Below are 18327 nucleotides of genomic sequence, written 5' to 3'. Positions count from 1 at the left end.
ATTTGAAAAGATAAAAAACATCTAGACCAGCAGGCGCTACATTCCTGTAAAGACTCTTAAGAGAAAAGGCTAATCAACTTATTGCTCTACATGGGGCAAAGTAGTTGAAATTAAAAAGCAGTAGATTTGGCTATTACAAAAAGTTGATCTATGATGGATATACCAAGTTACCTTGATGTATCTATTCGGTATCCATGCCATCCATCCGTTTTTCCATATCACTTCCCAAAAATGACGAAGATTCAAATCCAATCCCTGGTGGAGCATACTCTAGGAAACAGTGGTGATTGAGACCATTCATCTATTTGTCCGTACTACGGATGGACCATAATCCCAAAATCGAGACAGTCGTGTTATCATAGCCTTTAGTCGGAAGAATTATAGGCAACTAAATATGGATGTTTGTCTTACTTCTCTCCTAATCAATTTATAGTCACTGAATGTCCTCCAAATCAGTGGCTAGGATTAGGGCCGACAAGGACTATATTCACTTACTCAATTACCCAAAAGATCGGATACAGATACGAGCTCAGGACTTTTACCCGATTACCTGACTCCTAAGCGGATTGGAGACGGATATTATCATTGCCATGTCCATTTGCATGATTAACCGAGAAGCATTTAAATAAATTTACACAAAAGCCAAATACATCTAACTAAAATATTAAATTCTATAATGTTGTCTAACATTGACATGGACAAATGATACGCTGATCATTGGTGGTCTTTTGTCAAAGTCTGTAAGTTTTTGCTTTTAAATACTTTTGGAATGTCCAAGTTGGATATCAGATAGAATATTTCAACACCCAACCTTTTTATCTCCATTTAAAAGCCCTAGCTAGGATCATCCTATCCTGTTAGTGAGCCCATTCTATGACCCAGTAGATGAAAGGTCCAGATCTACACATGCACCACATGTACAAAATTAAGGGCTTGCTAACTCAGCGCTCTTACAAACTCAAAATGTGGGAGGATTCTGTCCATGGCTCAGTAAAATCCCAACAGCCCCACAGACTAAACCATCAGCCTCCCATGGAACGAAATCCTAATTCTCGACTGATGGCCATCATCAAATGGATGGTTAAGAAATAAAGTAACCGTTTGCATCCAATTGAAGGGTATCTTCCACCGTAGGAGATTCTCAAGGCATGATCCATTGGCAGTCTGTCAGGCCAATAAAATACACAATCAGCATCACTAGACCATGGGCCCCACTTCTACAAAATGAAAACCTGTGGACCTTTTGAGTCAAGGATCATATAATTCCTTCCCAACCCAATGGCACTTAAGAAGATTCCAGTCATCAACTAGAAAAAATTGTAGAACCTTCAACCAATTCCCACACCCCAACTCACCCACCTGCACACGTGCGCTGCACACACATGTCGCCTCAAGTCCAACCACTTGGACCACCCAGCAGATAAGTTCCAAGCTGTCATGTACACAAGGTGATCGTCATGGTTGGACCAACCTAATGGACAGGTTGGGTGTTGCACACACATAATAGGTTGGAAGCTATTCTCTTGGTGGACACAAATTTTGGTCCCACCAGTTCAACTTGAGACCTCCAAACAAAATCGCCGTATAAGATTGAAAGAGTATGCTGATCAAGCTATCGTCCGCATCGGTCCCATATTCTTATTGAAGAAAAGAAGAAGAAAATTCATTAGAAAATTGGAATTTCGGTTAGAAGCTAAAACATAATCATACAAAGCCTTTCCGGGACTCCAGTACATTATACCCAATAGCTCATTGTTACATGTATGGGGGCAGGCTTTTCTTTTCTTTTTTAATTCTTAGAGCTCTCATTCCTTTCTCTGCTGCGAAGTATATCTCAAGCTACAAAACTGGAAAGCTTACTGTTACAAAGATTGCCTGCGCATGGGAGGGTGCATGGTGAGAACAACTAGGACAGACCTTTTAGCAATAGCCTGCTTCATCTCCTTGATTTAACAGAAAGCACAACCAAGCAGAGCTCTCCATGGCGCCATCCAACGGATTTGAGGCGGAGATCATTTACCCTTTGCAATTCCCACAGCAGTATCACCAAAGCTACAAATTATCCTCTATTTCCTCAGGTACATGTAATTTCTCGATTGCAGACTGCCATAAAAGCAAACAGTGGAGGATGTCATTCACAGAAATTTTCCAAAACCATGTTCTTCTTCTCTTGTTCATCAGTGGTAGTATGTATGACCAGACGTAAATGCAAGGGCATAGCAATTTTTTTATTTGTTTTTGGTTGCACCAAATATCATGAAATTTCAAGATACGTCACCACTAATCAGTCTAATTTGGAGCAAATTTAATGATATTTGGTGCAACCAAACACACCCTAAGCCATGACTAGACATCAACATGCACACACCAATAGACATCGACAGACTGTTTATTACCAACAAAAAACAAGTTTTAGGTACTTGACATTTCCTTCAGGTATTTAACATTTTCAAATACACACACATCTATATATATATATATATATATATATATATATATATATATATATATATATCACGAATTGCTCATGTATGTTTTTTTTTTTTAACTCAACCATCTATTTTATTGCCCTCCTACTGAAGGGTTCGGATTTTTTTCATCTGGGAGAATTTTGCTGCATGGAGCATCACAGCATGGCCTATAATATCAATAGTATGGATCACTGAACACAACCCCACTTGAAAAAACTGAAAATGCAAACATTGTACAAACATTCAGCCCTGGTGTTGTAGAATATCTCAAGTTATGTTGGGAATATCAATGGCGTATTTGATTAGTCGAATGATGTCATAAGTTGTCCATCTCTTTTTTCATCTTTGTATGGATCAAGAGGTCAAAATAGGGAATCACTTGACCGTTTTACTATGGAGTATTGACTGTGCTTGAAGCTTGAGAGCAGATTCCAAATGCCTATAAATCACAGTTTTTGCTATTCTAAAAAAAGAAAGCTTACGTGTGCGAGTAGTACTCAGAATAAGAAAAGGGAAGTAAGTTAGCACCTTGATGGTAGCAACATCAGCTGCAGATGGTTTCAGATCCAAAGCAAGTCCGAAATGAAACATGGCCTTCTCGTGCATGCCAAGTCGTTTATAAATTTTGCCCATCAATGCCCACACACTGCTTTCACGAGGTACATACTCTTTGAGCTCCTCTAGAACTTTCAAGGCTTCATCAAGTTTTTCAAGACTCAGTAATATGTTAGCCTTCTGATACATGGGTAGTGGGTTCTTCTTATCTGCCAAGATGGCCTTCTCCATCATCTCCAATGCCTCCTTATTTCTCTGCCAGATGAAAAAAAAACAAGAATCCTCACAAGCAATTTCCAAAGCTGTACATAAGATTCAAATCCTAAAGATACTGACCAAGAAACTTCAGAATTCTCCACAAAATTGGGAGCAACAATCAGCATTCAGGTAAAAAAGAAGTGTGAAAAGAAGATGATTTAGTGGCAGGAACATCACAAATAATAAATAGGGGGTCAAACCTTTAAAGCATGTAAAGCCATTCCAAGATAACACATGAGAACAGATGAGCGTGGATTGATTTGGAAAGCCTTTCGGAAGTGATGCTCTGCAAACTCACACTTCTCTTGGCGAAGGTATACCATACCAAGGCCATACCAGGCATTATAGTGTCTTGCATCTATTCGAAGAGCACTTTGGTAACACTTTATTCCATTCTCATAATCTTCTAAGGCTGTGTACCTGTTAAGAAAGAAAATGAATTACAGTAAGAATCTAGCCCATAGTTAATGACAGCAGAGACGGAGACAGAAGGCATTTATCGAACAAAATCTCCTCTTCCTTTTTTCCCCTAATGAAAGATAAAACCTCTATATTAAGAGATGAAAAGAAATGATAGACAGGGAATGCCATACTCGTGGCCACAGAGTGTGTGGGCATATGCAAATCTTGAATCTAGATGGACAGCACGCTGGAAATTTTTCAGAGCAGTTTCATGGTCTTTCTGCAAGCTGTAGCAGTTCCCTATAGCACACCTGCATGCCCATCCCAACAAAAGAATGGTAAATGAATTTACATGTAGCAGACATAAAGAAATCATCATTATCATCATCATAGCCTTGTCCAAAATATAATATTTTAAGCTTGTTTTTCAGAGAGCACTTTTACTGCTCAAAATATGTAAAATTTTCTACAAAGCAATACTGGATCCAGATGACAGTATCATGAATTTCTCCAGTAAAATCATTCAATGTGCATGCCAATCAGTATGCACAAATGGCTTCTATAAACACGTTTTTTTAAAGGTAACGATACTTTTAGTAAAAACCAACTGGGAAACAACCGGCAGGAACAACCCTTACAGCCCAAGCAATCTATATTACAACCACCTGCAGCCTTTAAGCAAGAGGCCCAATCTACTGTCCCACTTAACCCTTCTCATCACCCCAGATACCGACCCACTCAAATTCCTAAAACATCAATCATTCATCTCCCCCCAACTGGACCATAAAATGGCCATAATCGCCAACTGCCACACTACCTTGTGCTCTTTTCAGACCAAGGTATTCCATACTCCCATTATGGCCTTTATCTTTTTCTTCTTCTTTCTTTCTTTTTTGAAAAAATCTGTTTCAGCCCCATTGCGGGCCATCTTTTCTGTAACGGCCATTTCAACCCCGTAATTCGTAATGGCTACCACCGTCACCATTTTGGCATATCACATTTCTTACCCCACAATCATGCCATGCCAATAGAAGAGCTCCGATGGATTATGGCATCACCCAATACGTGTTGAAGACTTGAAGGAAACTGTCCCAAACTTCTAGAGCAAAGTAGCAATGAATGAAGAGATGGTTGACTGACTCCGTCTTGTTCATACACAAGAAGCATAGTCAGGGAGCACCATCGACCTTTTTCTGGACATTGTCCAATGTGAGCACCTGATTCTTTCCGCCTAACCACACAAACACCGCGATCATTGGTGGGGAGCCATATGACCACATAAAGTTTGCTCAGAGCCTCTCCCGATGACAAACCCTTTAGAAAGTTGTCGAAAGAACGGACCATGGAGCACCTTGTCTTATAAAAGCTCCAGCTCATAGCATCCCTTCTCCCTGCGTTGGAAAAGAGCCTTGAAGACAATCCAATAGACTTGAGAAGTCTTCCACTTCCTTGTCGGATAACTTCCTACAACATGGTGGAGACCAAACCACTGAGTATTGGCATCTAAAATAGCATTGATTGATCAAAATATTCCTTTCCGAAACAATTCGAGCAAGTCTCACGAATACCAATTGAGGAGGGCTCTCTCTGATCCCCATGTCCCCTCCCAAAACCGAACATGTTCACCATCCCCAATAGTGAAGGAAACACCGCCTCTAAATTTATGAGTCATCTAGTACACCGGCTTCCTCAAAGACGAATTTTATATAAGGATGACTCTCTAACCTACCATCCTACAACCTAGACCCTGTACTTGCTATAACCTCCCTCCACAAATTCCCCTCATCCAAGGCAAACCTCCAAAGCCACTTCCCAAGCAAAGAACAATTCGTATTATCCAAATCCCTGATACCCGCTTCTTCGGTCACTGGCTTGCAAACCTCTCCCAAGTTCAAAAGTTGGAATTCATGATTCTCATCCACTCCTTTCCATAAAAAGTCCTGCATTAAACACTCCAACCTATCAAGTCCTGAGTTCAGGCATCTGAATAGGAACATAAAATAGAGCGGCATATTTGACGAGGCCACCTTCAAAAGTTTCCTCTCCAAGCAAAGAAGGCAGCTCTTCCAATTAGAAAGTTTCCTCTCCATTCTTTCGATTACTTTGTCTCAAAGATGCTTCGCCAGCTTGATGATGCAAAGAGGAAGACCTAGATAGGAAGAAGGGAAATAACCCGCATCACACCCAAACACATCCGCCAACTTCTTAACCCCTTCCTTCGACAAGTAGGCTCCCAACATCTCACATATTGTGAAAAATAGTTACCTGCAGCCAGCTGCATGCTAACCCATCTTTCCCGCCAATTTGTCACTTCTATAGGATATCCGAGCCATGCAAACGGAGGGCCACACCAAGAAGACCACCTCAAACAAAAATCAGGCTGATCTGCTCATCAGGGCAGGTCGGTCACACCATCACCATGAAAATAACCTGGCACAAAATCAAGCCAGTCCACTAATTAGGCAGACCACTGTCACCCTGAAGATCCACTAATTAGCCAGACCACTGTCACCCTGAAGATCCACTAATTAGGCAGGCCACTGTCACCCTGAAGATCACCTGAAACAAAAATCGGGCCAGTCAACTAATCAAGTAGTCTGCATCATCAAAATAAATGGACAGCGGCTCAACACATTGAGTGGATCGGCCTAGTTTTCGAGATAGATCATCCTCATGGTTGGGCCCAACTTTTGCATGGGCCAAATGGCCTACACATGTAACACAATGGTTGGAAATAAGAGATGCATGCTAAGCTGTAGTAGCCAGCTCTCTATTATAGCAACACAAGGAAGGATCAAACCCACAAGTCAAGACCATGGCATCACATCAAAAACCACCTTTTTTCCATTTTTTGCTCGCACAAAGAGAAGCATTACAAATGAAATCAAGAAACTGAAAAGGGTTGTGTCTAGCTTCCTACCAATGGAGAAAGCAACAGCATCCATTCTCTGGAAACAGAGATCCATAGGCCGATAATGCATCTAAATATAAGTAGCAGAAAGCAAGAGCAGAAAAAAGGAAATGGAAGGGGAAAAACAACTGCAAATGCATCTTCTCTAGGAAAAGAAGCAGATAAGAAGCAGATATTCAAATGTGTGCTTTTCTTTCAGTTCTTACCACATTGGCTTAAATTTTGGCAGACGTCAGCTCTGCACAGAGAACTTTGAGCAACAACATGAATGGAGACCATAAATCTCCCATAGTACATGCAACAAAAGTTTGAAGAACATACCAAGATTGAGGAGATAACCGGTCAGTTGATATCAGCTCTTGAGCAAGGTAGCTTAACTTCATCTCTTCCTTCAAATGCTGCAAAAAGAGTATCTTTTTTTCTTATGAAATGAATCTAGAAAGTACAGAACAAAGATAAAATGGTGTCCAAACAAAAACATATTAGTAATTGCCAGTCACCATTTCCATGTAACATAAAATTATTAGCTGGTTGCTTTAAATAGCCTATGCTACATAGCATAGCTTAGCATTCGCACTAAGTAGCTGACGAAAATAGCTTTAAGTCACATATAGCCTATGCTACACACTGATTAGCATAAGCTACAATACAATTTGTTTTTCATACACATCAAAAATAATTTATGTTTTGAATGATTTGGTACATTTTTCTATTTTCAATAAAAATTAGTTAATGCTTCAATGATTTTAATAAAATAACATAAGTGATGGCAATAAAACAGCCCGTTGCTATTTCTCTCTTTACTTGATCTTTGCCCTATTTAATGGCCTTTTTTAAGGCCATTAAATCAGTTCCGTTGCTATTTCTCTCTCTACTTTCTTTGCCCAATTTTTCTTATTATTATGTATTTGGTTGATGAAATTTCATGATATTTAGTGCAACGAAGTGTAACCTTAATTAAAAATCTAGCAGTTGTGTAGCATAGGTGAAGCCACACGCTTCCAACGAAAGAACACTACGCTACACACTATTCGCTGTTTAAAACACTGGTATTAAGCAAACTAAGTTCTCCATATGGACTGAGTTACACATATGATCACATATACAAGTTCTGCCCAACAACTTGACTCTTCCACTATTATTTAGATGAACTTAGGATGGTGAAAGGTCAAGTCAACTGGTAATAGGACCTTATGGAAATAAGCTGATGGACTCATTTTCCCAGAGTGGAGGAAATGATTGTAGGTGGAAATGATTGACTTCAAAATCCTAATTCCTTCTTAGTTTATTTTCTAAATTTCCAATCATTTTAAGATAACTAATCAAAGACTGATCTCCTGACCTCAATGTTATAACTTGGACCATCATGGCAACACCACTAGGTCAAAGGCTCAACTCCTATTCATAGCCTTTCTTCGATCCACTTATACCTTTAAAATAACCAGTTCTAAAAAATAAAAATAAAAACAACTCTTAAAATATACATTTGAATATTGTGATGCGGATTCAAATTACATTAAAAATATATATATAATATAAAAGGAGAAAGCATTGCCCGTGAAACCACTGCACTTTTTCTCTAATACTCAAGTAGAACATGCAATAAAGACTAGAAAAAGAAGAGTCACAACGGTACGTCCGACTTGCACAAACAGGATGAGAAGATTAACATAAACATGACACCAAAAATATTAAACCAAATTGCAAATGAACAAAAGCAACTTACAAAAAGAACTGTAGAATGGATATCCATTCCCTCTAAAGTGTATGGAGATGCTCGGCGAGCTAAACTAAAAGCACGATCAGCCTCAAAATAATCTACCAGTTCAAAATATGCCTTTCCAACCTGTCATTGAACATGTGTATATGTTTTAATGCCAAAAGATAACAAGCATGCATAAAATCCTTGCTTATAGAATCGGAAGCACAACATAATGAGATCAAAAGCATGGTGAGAGACAGAGAAAAAAAAAGGCCCAGGGTGAGGTATCAAATCAATAAGAAATAGAATGAAGAACCATGCATTGTGAATAAATATAATAATAAAATTTTACAAAAAAAAAAAACTAAGGACTTAACTTAGAGGAGCTTCAGTAAGTCAAAGTCAAAGACTACAAGCCCAAGTACTGATGATTTCCATGTCTAACATGATTGCTGTAAGAATTCAACTTATCAATGCAGATACTAGGACAAAACCCATTTTCACAGTCAAACAATGTACTAACACTTTACTACACGAATTAACATTTTCATACAATATATATCTGTCAACATTATCTTATTATTGTGCAGACATGACAATGTGTGACCCACATCACACACCATGCCTGTGAAACCTTTCATCCATGTATAAGTTGCACAGGTACAGACCAAATTCGGGAGTTCATTTTAGAATGAAAACAAAGATGACTGAAATTCCCATAGAGAAGTGCTCGCCAAATAAGCTTAATTATCTTAATTAGGAAAATGTATCCTAAAATTATTATTTACTATTAATGGTGCAATGAATCAAATCCATAACATTAAAATGGCATTTCCAGCTTTCAACATCCAAAATTGAAATAGTTTGCAGATGCTTTTCAGGTCACCTACTTTTACTCTCTCAAAAAAGTGTCCCAGAAGCATGATTCAGATTCCCCCCTTTCTCATTGCAAAGTAGTTCTTAATGTCGTAAAATGACAGATCTTGTATAACCATGTGCCCAAATTTTTCTCCAACTACTGAACTTGTTATATACATTGAAATGTATAAAGCTCGCAGGTCTCATTTGACATGACCTGTTAAATCTATCCATAAGCAATTGAACATTGCATCATCCAACCAGCCTTGATTGAGATAATGTTAAAGTAACAACTTGAACAGGCATCCCAGTCATCAAAAAAGCTCACACAATTATGTTCAGCAGTTTGCAGAAAAAAAAATTACCTGTGAAAGAACCCATCCTGTATTATACTGCCGGTGTGAGAGCTTAAGATAAACTTCCAATGCTTCCTGCTCCAATCAATCGACATATTGGAACACAAAATTCATCAAAAGGTATAACAGTGGTATCTTTCCAATGATGAAAATCACATACCTGGCACCTATACATACAAGAAAGCCTGTAGCCCTCCCCAAGAGTTCGCAAGAGGCCCAATAGCTCTAACACACCACCAGTAACTCTCGATCCATGTGTCAGTGCCCCACACATCTGCATATTTGTTCTTTCCCGTTCAAATGATCTATCATCACCTGATGCTGATGTAGTAGACGAAGTTGTCGCCGTATTATCTGACCGAGCATCGTCAAGAGCCTCAGGCCGTCTCCCTATAACGAGATCAAACTGAGATAAGCTCCCACAGCAATCTTTCAGGGTGCGTGAACAGCAATAACCAGAGAAAAGTAACTAGAAATCCACGAACCTTTTTTAGTACTTTTAGCAACAAAATGAGCAGTAGTGTGAATCTGGACAAAAAAGACTAATATTTGGAATTTCTTGTGCTCAAATTGAACCTCAAACATGGGAAGATTTGAAGTATCGTGGTCCTTCCCCTTTGCGGTTCAAGATCTGTTGGTTGCTTCGCATGGGGTGAATCTAGGCAAGGTGACAAAGTCTATAAGGAGAATGGCTCTCCTAGCTGTGTGGTAGGCTGTGGGGAAGAAAAGAATTGATGCAGGACAATTAACCACTTGCTCTAAAAGCTTGAACTGATAAAGCATGGCGAATTAATCCCTTTATCTCATAGCCCAGGCCCCACATCGCATGTATTAGGACCTCGGCCGAACCCCCCCTCGTGGGCCCCACATCACATGGGTTCCGCCTCACACGGATGGGGCTCGCCTCACATGGGCTGCCCACTCCAAGTGTGCCCCTACATCCCACAGGCAACCTCACTCGAGTCCGGTGTGAAAATGCCACTACATTAGGAACACTAGATGCCTCAAGAATAAATACAAATCAATGGAGGGAATGTCCCAAATGGCAAGGTTACTGGGAACAAAATGGGCATCAGTCTCTTCCAAACTTAAGGGATGCAATTTTGATTTTATTGAAATGTACGTGGGTCGGCTTCTCAGTGTCCCATCTTGTTGTTCTGTTTTTCGTCTTTTTTAATAAAAGTATCGTTATCTTTAATTTTATTTTATTTTTTATAAAAAAAAAAAAAAAAAGGAACATCAAACAGGCAGAAGTAAAAAGTAGGGCTCAATTCACCTGGATTTCCCATGTACCATATATACACAGTAGTTCCAGCAACAAAGAACGCACTTGGGTGTAGGTTCATACCAAACAAAACTTAAGGTATGCATTATTTATAGTGGTCTGATAAATATGCCCAGAAATGTTCATTGTGTGAGATCTTAGGAGTGTATAAAATGTAGGATCTTTTCCAATCAAAGATCCTGCAGAAAAAAATATGTTATCATCATTAACACCCTATCCCAACTAACTGGGGTTGGCTCTGCACAAAAATGCATATAAAGAACCAACATGTCTCTCTTCTATCTATTAAACTAACAAAATATTCATAAAAGGGAACAATCATCTGAAGAGAGGAAAAGGATACCGCACAAGCACCCCCTCAAAAACCAAAAAAAAAAAAAACAGTAGCGTTAACTTCTGTAGGTACATGGGCCGTGCCTGCTGCAAACGTGGGTGATATGACTTATGTGCATGAGATCTCAAAAATCAAGCCAATTCAAAACTCACGTGGGTCACACAATAGGGATCAATGTAAAATCCTTCCTAAAGCAGTTGCATCGACGTGGGATGACCAACTTGCATTTTGGAATAGCTTAATTTTTGGCACGACCCTTTATCCTCACAATGTGTCAGATGAATGGATTGGAAGGCATATCAATGCCATGGTAGAGACCAAACAAAAGAAAGGGTGAGCATCCCCATTCACAGTATTTCCTTATGGTTTGACCTACCTAAGTTTTGGATTAACCTGATTTTGAGTTCTAGAGTGACCATGAGGCAGCATATCTGATGGATAGGATGGATCTCATGCATATTCCTCCCATGTGGAACTTGGTTAATGGTAGTCACAATGCCACCGTGAGTAATAGGGAGGTTATAGAAGGTTATCTTACTTTGGTGCTGCATTGCATAGAGAGTAGGGAGGTCATAGAGATTATCTTACTTTGGTGCTGCATTGCCATGCGGGCAGCCCTATCCAAAAACCAAGTTCTATTCTTTTATTAGATGAATTATGCAGACACTCCTTTAGCCCTCTTGGCTCCTAGTCCCTTTGAGAGCAGCAGCTTCATAGCTCTCTCTTAATGCAATCAACATTCCAAAATACTCCAATCCAGTAGAGTATGTGGTGAACCGAAAGTTGAACCTCTCAAGTCTTAGGCCATCTAAGAAATCCATTGTAAGTTAAAACCGAGCTAAGGCAGGCAGCTCATTCATCACTTACATTAAATCTTGTACTTTAAAAACAAAATGAAGAATAATATGTTGTTACTACTAGCAATTATTCAAACTGGACAAATTCAAGTAAAAAAGCAGAACCAGAGAAAAGGAAAACTAAGCAAGACAACATAAAGACAGAGAACATCAAAGGTCACCATGCAATCACTCAGTTGGAATAATTGTGTTCACATAAACTGCTCTTATCCACAAAAGATCATGATAAGACCATTCACTTGTAAAATTACACAATCTTGGACATAATCAGGTATTAGAATTTTTTACTAATTATGAATTGATGACATGAAAGAAGGACAACCTTCGTCTAAACTTTCAGTGGCCCATGATTGTCCTTTTCGAACTGTCACAGAACGGAATGTTGCTGAGCTCACTTTTGAACTGTCCCTTTCTCGGAATGTACCGAGAAATTTAGTAGAAGAATGATTGGTTCCATTTCCTCCTATTTGGGGGGCATTTGAATTTGAATTTGCTGCTGCTTCTCCAGCAAGCCTGGTACTTCGCCGAGGTGCGGAATCAGAGAATAATCTCCCTGAAACCTGCAACAGAACATTCAGACATGCCTACGTAGCATGAGTAATTGAATATCGATAAAGTTAGAAACATATCATTTGATCATGAGCTTTGCTAGGCCCACATACACCTCATGCAAACCTGTATATGTGCCAAATGTCGAGGAGATACCAGCCATGCATCAGGTGGGCCTCAGTCTGTAGAAGACAATGGGTGGTTTAAAATAATTGTCAAAGATTCATATGGACCAGCTTGAGTTGTCAACCAGGTCCACTGCCCAGTGGGGGGGTGCATGGCTCAGATAACACCCACAAGTGTAGAGATGAGTGTGCACTTAGCAAAACACTAGCATCATATGTGCAGAATGCAATCGCCCAACAGACTCACAAATGTTCTGTGCATTTCAGATGAAGGTTGATGACAAATTAACGGAAAAGCATTGAAGGAACAGTTCGCTAGATTCAGATGGCTCGAGAAGCAAAAAAAAAAAAAAAAAAACGATCAAGCAGATGAGACCATCCTCAACAAACAAAAGAGACACGAGCATGCACCTGGGAATATGCAGCACGGGCAGAAGATGAGCGGAGGCTCTGCACTCAAGTCCAACCAATAGATAATAAGATGGGAACGCAACCAAACTACTTAACTGAAGACTCAGTGAAAGTAAAGACAACAGCTCAAGGGTCCTACAAAACAAGGAGAAATAGAGGATGCCAGAAGTAGAATGTCCACAAATAAGCCATTCAATTGGAAGGCAGCGCAAAGCCAAAAGCATCGAAGAGTATAAGGGAATGAGGAACCAAAGTAACTATAGAGTCCAGAAGTAGCATGTACTGACTAAGCCCGGCCATCTTTTCTGAATTTGCATAGGTCCAACAGCTTTTTTTTTTCTTTTTTCTTGTTCTTTCTTCTTTTTCTGAGATATATGCACAGGTCTGACAGCTCTAGAAGCCCGATATAAACTCATGGTATTTTCTAGTTTATGGACAAAGCATCAAAACTATGACCCGAGACCATAAGGATTGTTGGAAAATGATGAAAGCGCAGAGGCATTACAACCTAGCAATCCAGGATTTTCATTTGATGGGTTGTTGCAACCCAGAATGCTCTCAAGGACAAGTTCTAGAACAGACGTATACATCACTCCAATAAACATTCAACATGGCATCCCAGTTGGTGCCTAAAATAGGCCAGTACTACAGGGAATCCCTTTGACCAGTAATTGGCATGTAAAAATGCATGAACTTTTCCTTTCAAATGAAATGTAAACATATCGCTCACAAAATATCCCAAGTTAAAGCAAATATTAATTGACATTTTCAAACTGGGGATTCCATAATGTTGATTTAAAAGCACCAATACTAAAACAAATAATCAATATTAGACGGAGAGAGAATATCATTATATAGCTATTTTCAATTGATACAAACCAAAAGGAGCATGAAGATAAATACAAGAAAAGACAACCTTTCGTAATTTCCCTTCATCCATGAACTTCCTCCGAGGGGCTTGCATGACTGCATTGACAGTTGACCTGGGAGAGCCTTCACCACCCTGTGTGCTCAGGTTTGGCGGCACATTTCTACATAGAGGTGGTGGGGCAACACCCGATAACTGCAAAGATGATAAAGACAGTGATCAGTCTCACTTCATGAAATATTTGATTTGCATCAGTACAGAAAGAAATGGCCTCTTATAGGGCAACTGCATGCCTACATTAACATAATATATTCTCTTCAATGATAGGCTGAAGGCTCAGAATTCTTTAGAAAGAATCCAAGTTATACATTCCAAACAGGGAATGTAAAAATAAGGTTATGCACTGGGAAATAGAATGGGGTTTTTCTCTGTAAAGATAGGCAACAAGAAAGATGGCGATACCTACACTGGTGCATGAAAGAAGAACAAAGATCTATTAAATTTAAAAATAATATCGCATTTGCAGGAACATTTTGCTGTCAATTCATAAGGAATTACAGGAGGAAAAAAAAATTGCAGACACCCAGGACACAATTAATTTAATAAACACTTGCGTTCGGCATAAAAGATCCATCAGGAAAAATCCACCCTGAAGCCTAACTTAAGGTAGATGGATCAAAAGTCAAAAGGGCGCTGCCCAAATGTGTTATAATGTCCATACATGTATATGGATGGGAATCATGGGATAAAGAACTGGAAGTATGGATCTAGTAATTGAATAAAGGCAAACACCCAACACCATCCTCCCCCTACACTATAGCTTCTGCACAAGAAGGAAAAAAAAAAAATCCAGTTTAAGCTCTAGCTCCACTCCATTATGCAAGCCCGCATGCGAGCATACACATAGACATCAAGGGAAATTGTTGACTTTGCAAGACAGGGACATATGGTGAATAAATCCCAACCATGGGCCAACCCTGCATAAAAATCAGCAACTCGGGGTGAAGATATAAGTGAAACAACAAACAGGTAAGTCAAATGTCTGACATGGTTTCACAACTCAGCAGGTCAATTCTTAGGCCTGAGTTCTCATGATTCAGATGAAGATAATGACTGTGATGATGATTCAAATGGAAACTTCCAGCCGAAACTAAAGATTGGCAGGACATTTGATATCTCTGGTTGAAGCAAGCACCTGTCATCTATCAAAATGAATCAACGATTGTTAGGAAGCTTTTTAATAAACTTCACCTGTACTGGCACTGGTGAAGGAGTATTATACAGTGACACATTATGACCGCTATTTGCTGTCTGAATAGCAGCCCCTGCTGCCACAACTGCTCCATGAGGATGACCAGGGATATCTCTGAGGTTGTTCCCATGTAATTGTTTCACTTGCTTCAGGCTCGTGTCATCCAAGCCCAAGGTCCTACTTGAAGGTACAGAACCATCCTCACTGCCAGTCTGCAAGTTTCTAGAACTTGGTTCAGAATGCAGGTTCTGCTGCTGAAAGCGAAGAGCAGCAGCTACACCAAAGACTCCATTCGCTTCTTCTGCAGCACCTGAAACATGAAGATATCAGGTACCAACTGAGATCGAAAACACACACACACACCCAAAAAAAAAAAACTCAGTTCTGGCATTTGACATGTCCAATCAGATGCACATAGGATGACAAAATTATGACCATATGCAGCCCCATCACTGATCACTCCATAAGTTGCATTCCAGAATCCACAAAATGAATGTATTTAAAACAAAAAAATATATCTGTGATATGGGTAATTCCAGCTGCAAGTTATTGTACTGACGTGAGGTTTAACAACAGAGTTGTAACAATTACCAATTAATGACAGTGAAACGGTATCGGAGGGTCTGGGAGTGATCAAAGATCCTAAGAATCCCTTCCCAAGGGCTATTGGACAGCAGACCATGAGCATAAACATCCCTCTTACTGAGGGAGGCAGATGCAAAACAACAAGCTCACTTAAACCACACCATTACATCAATGACCAAATCACAGATCAGTGTGGCAATCCACAGAATGGTGGTGACTTTTGACAGAAAACCAACCATTTCAGCAGAGAACGAAAAAAAAAAAAAAAAAATTTATTACAGGTTAGAAAGTTACTTTAGGTCAGAAAATCGAACTCTTTTTAAGAATTGTTGCATCAGTAGCAGTGTTTTCAATAGCGCTGTAGCGTAACGTGTAGCATACGCTGCGTAGCGTAGCATAGCGAAAACGCTATCTAGCGTACACAAGCAGCGTAATTCCCTGGTAGCATAAGCTACAGGGTATGTAGCGTAAGCTACAGTGCATGTAGCATAGCATAGTGTGTAGCATGGATAGCGTAAGCTACCTAAAATCTCTTCTTCTTTTTTAAGCATTTTTTCTATGTTTGTTTAACACCTATTTTAAAATGGTGATGACTTAAACCTATGACATATGGCACTACATTAAATTAATCCAGACCATCCAAATTGTGGACCATATTGTAGGTAGAGCACTTAGATCAATCCGAACCATCCAAATTGTGGTCTATATCATGAATTTGTGCTGTTTCAATAAATAAAAAAGAAAAAGTCATACTTAGAGATGTCTAAAGGCAGAGAGAGAGAGAGAGAGAGAGAGAGAGAGAGAGATTTTGCATGGAAATAAGTGGTCGACGATCCAGATTCGTAGTCAAGAACTCATAAAATTATGCATTTTGTAAATTTTATCATATTTTCTATTATTTTAATTAAAAAATATTAAGAATTGTGAAGCTTATGCTACACGCTATAGAGGGCCAAATGCCACGCTATTTAAAACACTGGTCAATAGTAAGGCAAATGGCTTCACTTGAGTTTGAGAGTCAACTTGACTGAGAATCAATGAAATAAACAAAAGAACAAATTGCAGAAATGGCTTCTACTCAAGATACTATAAGTGATGTGCAGTCCACTTGCAAGAGTCCAACACTGAGTCAATTTTAAACTGACCGAGTCAAAATCAAGAAAACGAAAGAAAAAGCCTGCACAGTCCACTTGCACAAGTCCCTCACCAAGTCGCAGAGTTAAAACAAGGTCACAAGCCCCTAAATCGTTTACAGCATCATATATATAACGAATGTAATAGACCATTAGATAGCTCTTGATTGTATAATCAAGCTATGTCATAGTTTATTACATTGTGCCTTAGCATTTTTATGCTCTCATCGCCAGTCCCCAGACCAGATAGAGGAGGGCTGCATCAGATTGGCAGCCAACGTCAAACTTATGCCATAGCTTCCAACACAAATCAGAACAATATGACATTCCAAACTCATGCTAGGGTGTTCCATTATGGCCCTTGATAGAGTGGAATGAGTGTAAAGGATTCATGTAGCCGACCCCAATTAGTTAGGACAAGGCTGAGATGATGATGATGATGATGACATGCGCTCGCACACAACTCATGCTAGGGCGTTCCGCTATGGCCCTTGATAGAGTGGAACGGCTGTCAAGGATTTAGTTAGGAGTTAGGACAAGGCTTAGTTGATGATGATGATGACAACAACAACAACAACAACAACACAACATAACCACATAAAGGTAGGAAGCTTGCATTTAAAGAAACTTAGATGCACTTTGCACTGACCTAGGATACAAAGTTCCTCATAAGCAACCCAGAGAAAAGGATCTATTGACAAAGCCTGCATAAAGTGATCGACCGCACTTTCCCGTCTATCAGTGTACCTAAGAGGACCAAGATACAGACAGATGACATGATGAACTGTTTAAAACGTGACTGAAACAATTAGAACTGACATGAAATTGTAGAAGACGGGTAACAAAATCATTATTATTCAAATGTATGCGAGCTAACTATCCATGATTGATAACTAAATGAAATTAGTCAATTCAACACAAAACAGTAAGAGCGAACATCATCAATATGGCATTGAGCCACAACATCATCTATAGCGGAAGCAGAAATGTAACATTGAGCCATAACATTAGCTATAGCACAAGCAGATGTGTAACTCCTGAATTGACCATTCATCAATGACGTTTGAAAACTTTCTAACAAATAATCAATAAAGAGCTGCAGTGAGCTACAGTACTCACTCTGCTGAGGAGAGGATACCAGCAATTAGTTCATCATACAGCCAATACTGCTGAATCAATCCAGCTATAGAGGCAGCGAGTCTACAAGGAATAGGGATGTTTGGAAGATCATAATTGATAATTACCATCATGGCACCACTAATACCAGAAAATTTCTAATTGATGGATTGCTCCCAGGTCAATATGTAGATATAATAAGGTTTAGGCATGTTCCCGTTTCCAAAATGAGTATGACAGACTATATATCACTTGCAATCTTAAATTCAATCATAAAACTGGATAATAAGTTCTATGGC

At 39.3% G+C, this 18327-nt stretch overlaps 2 protein-coding genes across 9 annotated transcripts in view; both read right to left on the bottom strand.

The window, feature by feature from the left end:
* Positions 1 to 1601: 1601 nt before the first annotated feature.
* The window catches only part of LOC131245909 (cell division cycle protein 27 homolog B), a 33400-nt gene continuing 16674 nt past the window's right edge, over positions 1602 to 18327 (bottom strand). For 3 of the 8 annotated variants that reach the window (XM_058245681.1, XM_058245680.1, XM_058245687.1), the window contains 13 exons: positions 17562 to 17659; positions 15194 to 15504; positions 13991 to 14137; positions 13075 to 13113; positions 12312 to 12573; positions 9674 to 9903; positions 9523 to 9588; positions 8324 to 8443; positions 6919 to 6995; positions 3878 to 3997; positions 3485 to 3704; positions 3000 to 3281; positions 1602 to 2103 (listed from right to left, as the gene is read on the bottom strand). In XM_058245681.1, the coding sequence (XP_058101664.1) occupies positions 2053 to 2103; positions 3000 to 3281; positions 3485 to 3704; positions 3878 to 3997; positions 6919 to 6995; positions 8324 to 8443; positions 9523 to 9588; positions 9674 to 9903; positions 12312 to 12573; positions 13075 to 13113; positions 13991 to 14137; positions 15194 to 15504; positions 17562 to 17659 (2023 nt within the window). In that variant the 3' untranslated portion in view covers positions 1602 to 2052. The remainder of the gene's footprint in view (positions 2104 to 2999; positions 3282 to 3484; positions 3705 to 3877; positions 3998 to 6918; positions 6996 to 8323; positions 8444 to 9522; positions 9589 to 9673; positions 9904 to 12311; positions 12574 to 13074; positions 13114 to 13990; positions 14138 to 15193; positions 15505 to 17561; positions 17660 to 18327) is intronic. The other 5 variants (XR_009171034.1, XM_058245682.1, XM_058245686.1 and 2 more) reach the window with 5 other exon arrangements.
* Positions 4206 to 6912, bottom strand: LOC131245910 (uncharacterized). Its single transcript, XM_058245688.1, has 2 exons — positions 5255 to 6912; positions 4206 to 5150 (listed from the first exon to the last, which is right to left on the bottom strand). The coding sequence occupies exons 1-2, from the start codon at positions 5282 to 5284 to the stop codon at positions 4701 to 4703; spliced, it is 480 nt and encodes a 159-aa protein (XP_058101671.1). The 5' UTR covers positions 5285 to 6912; the 3' UTR covers positions 4206 to 4700.

The sequence above is a fragment of the Magnolia sinica genome, chromosome 5 (assembly GCF_029962835.1).
Source record: "Magnolia sinica isolate HGM2019 chromosome 5, MsV1, whole genome shotgun sequence".
In the NCBI taxonomy this organism is placed as follows: Eukaryota; Viridiplantae; Streptophyta; class Magnoliopsida; order Magnoliales; family Magnoliaceae; genus Magnolia; species Magnolia sinica.
Note: the sequence above shows the minus strand (reverse complement) of the source record. Positions and strands in the feature narration are given on the sequence as shown.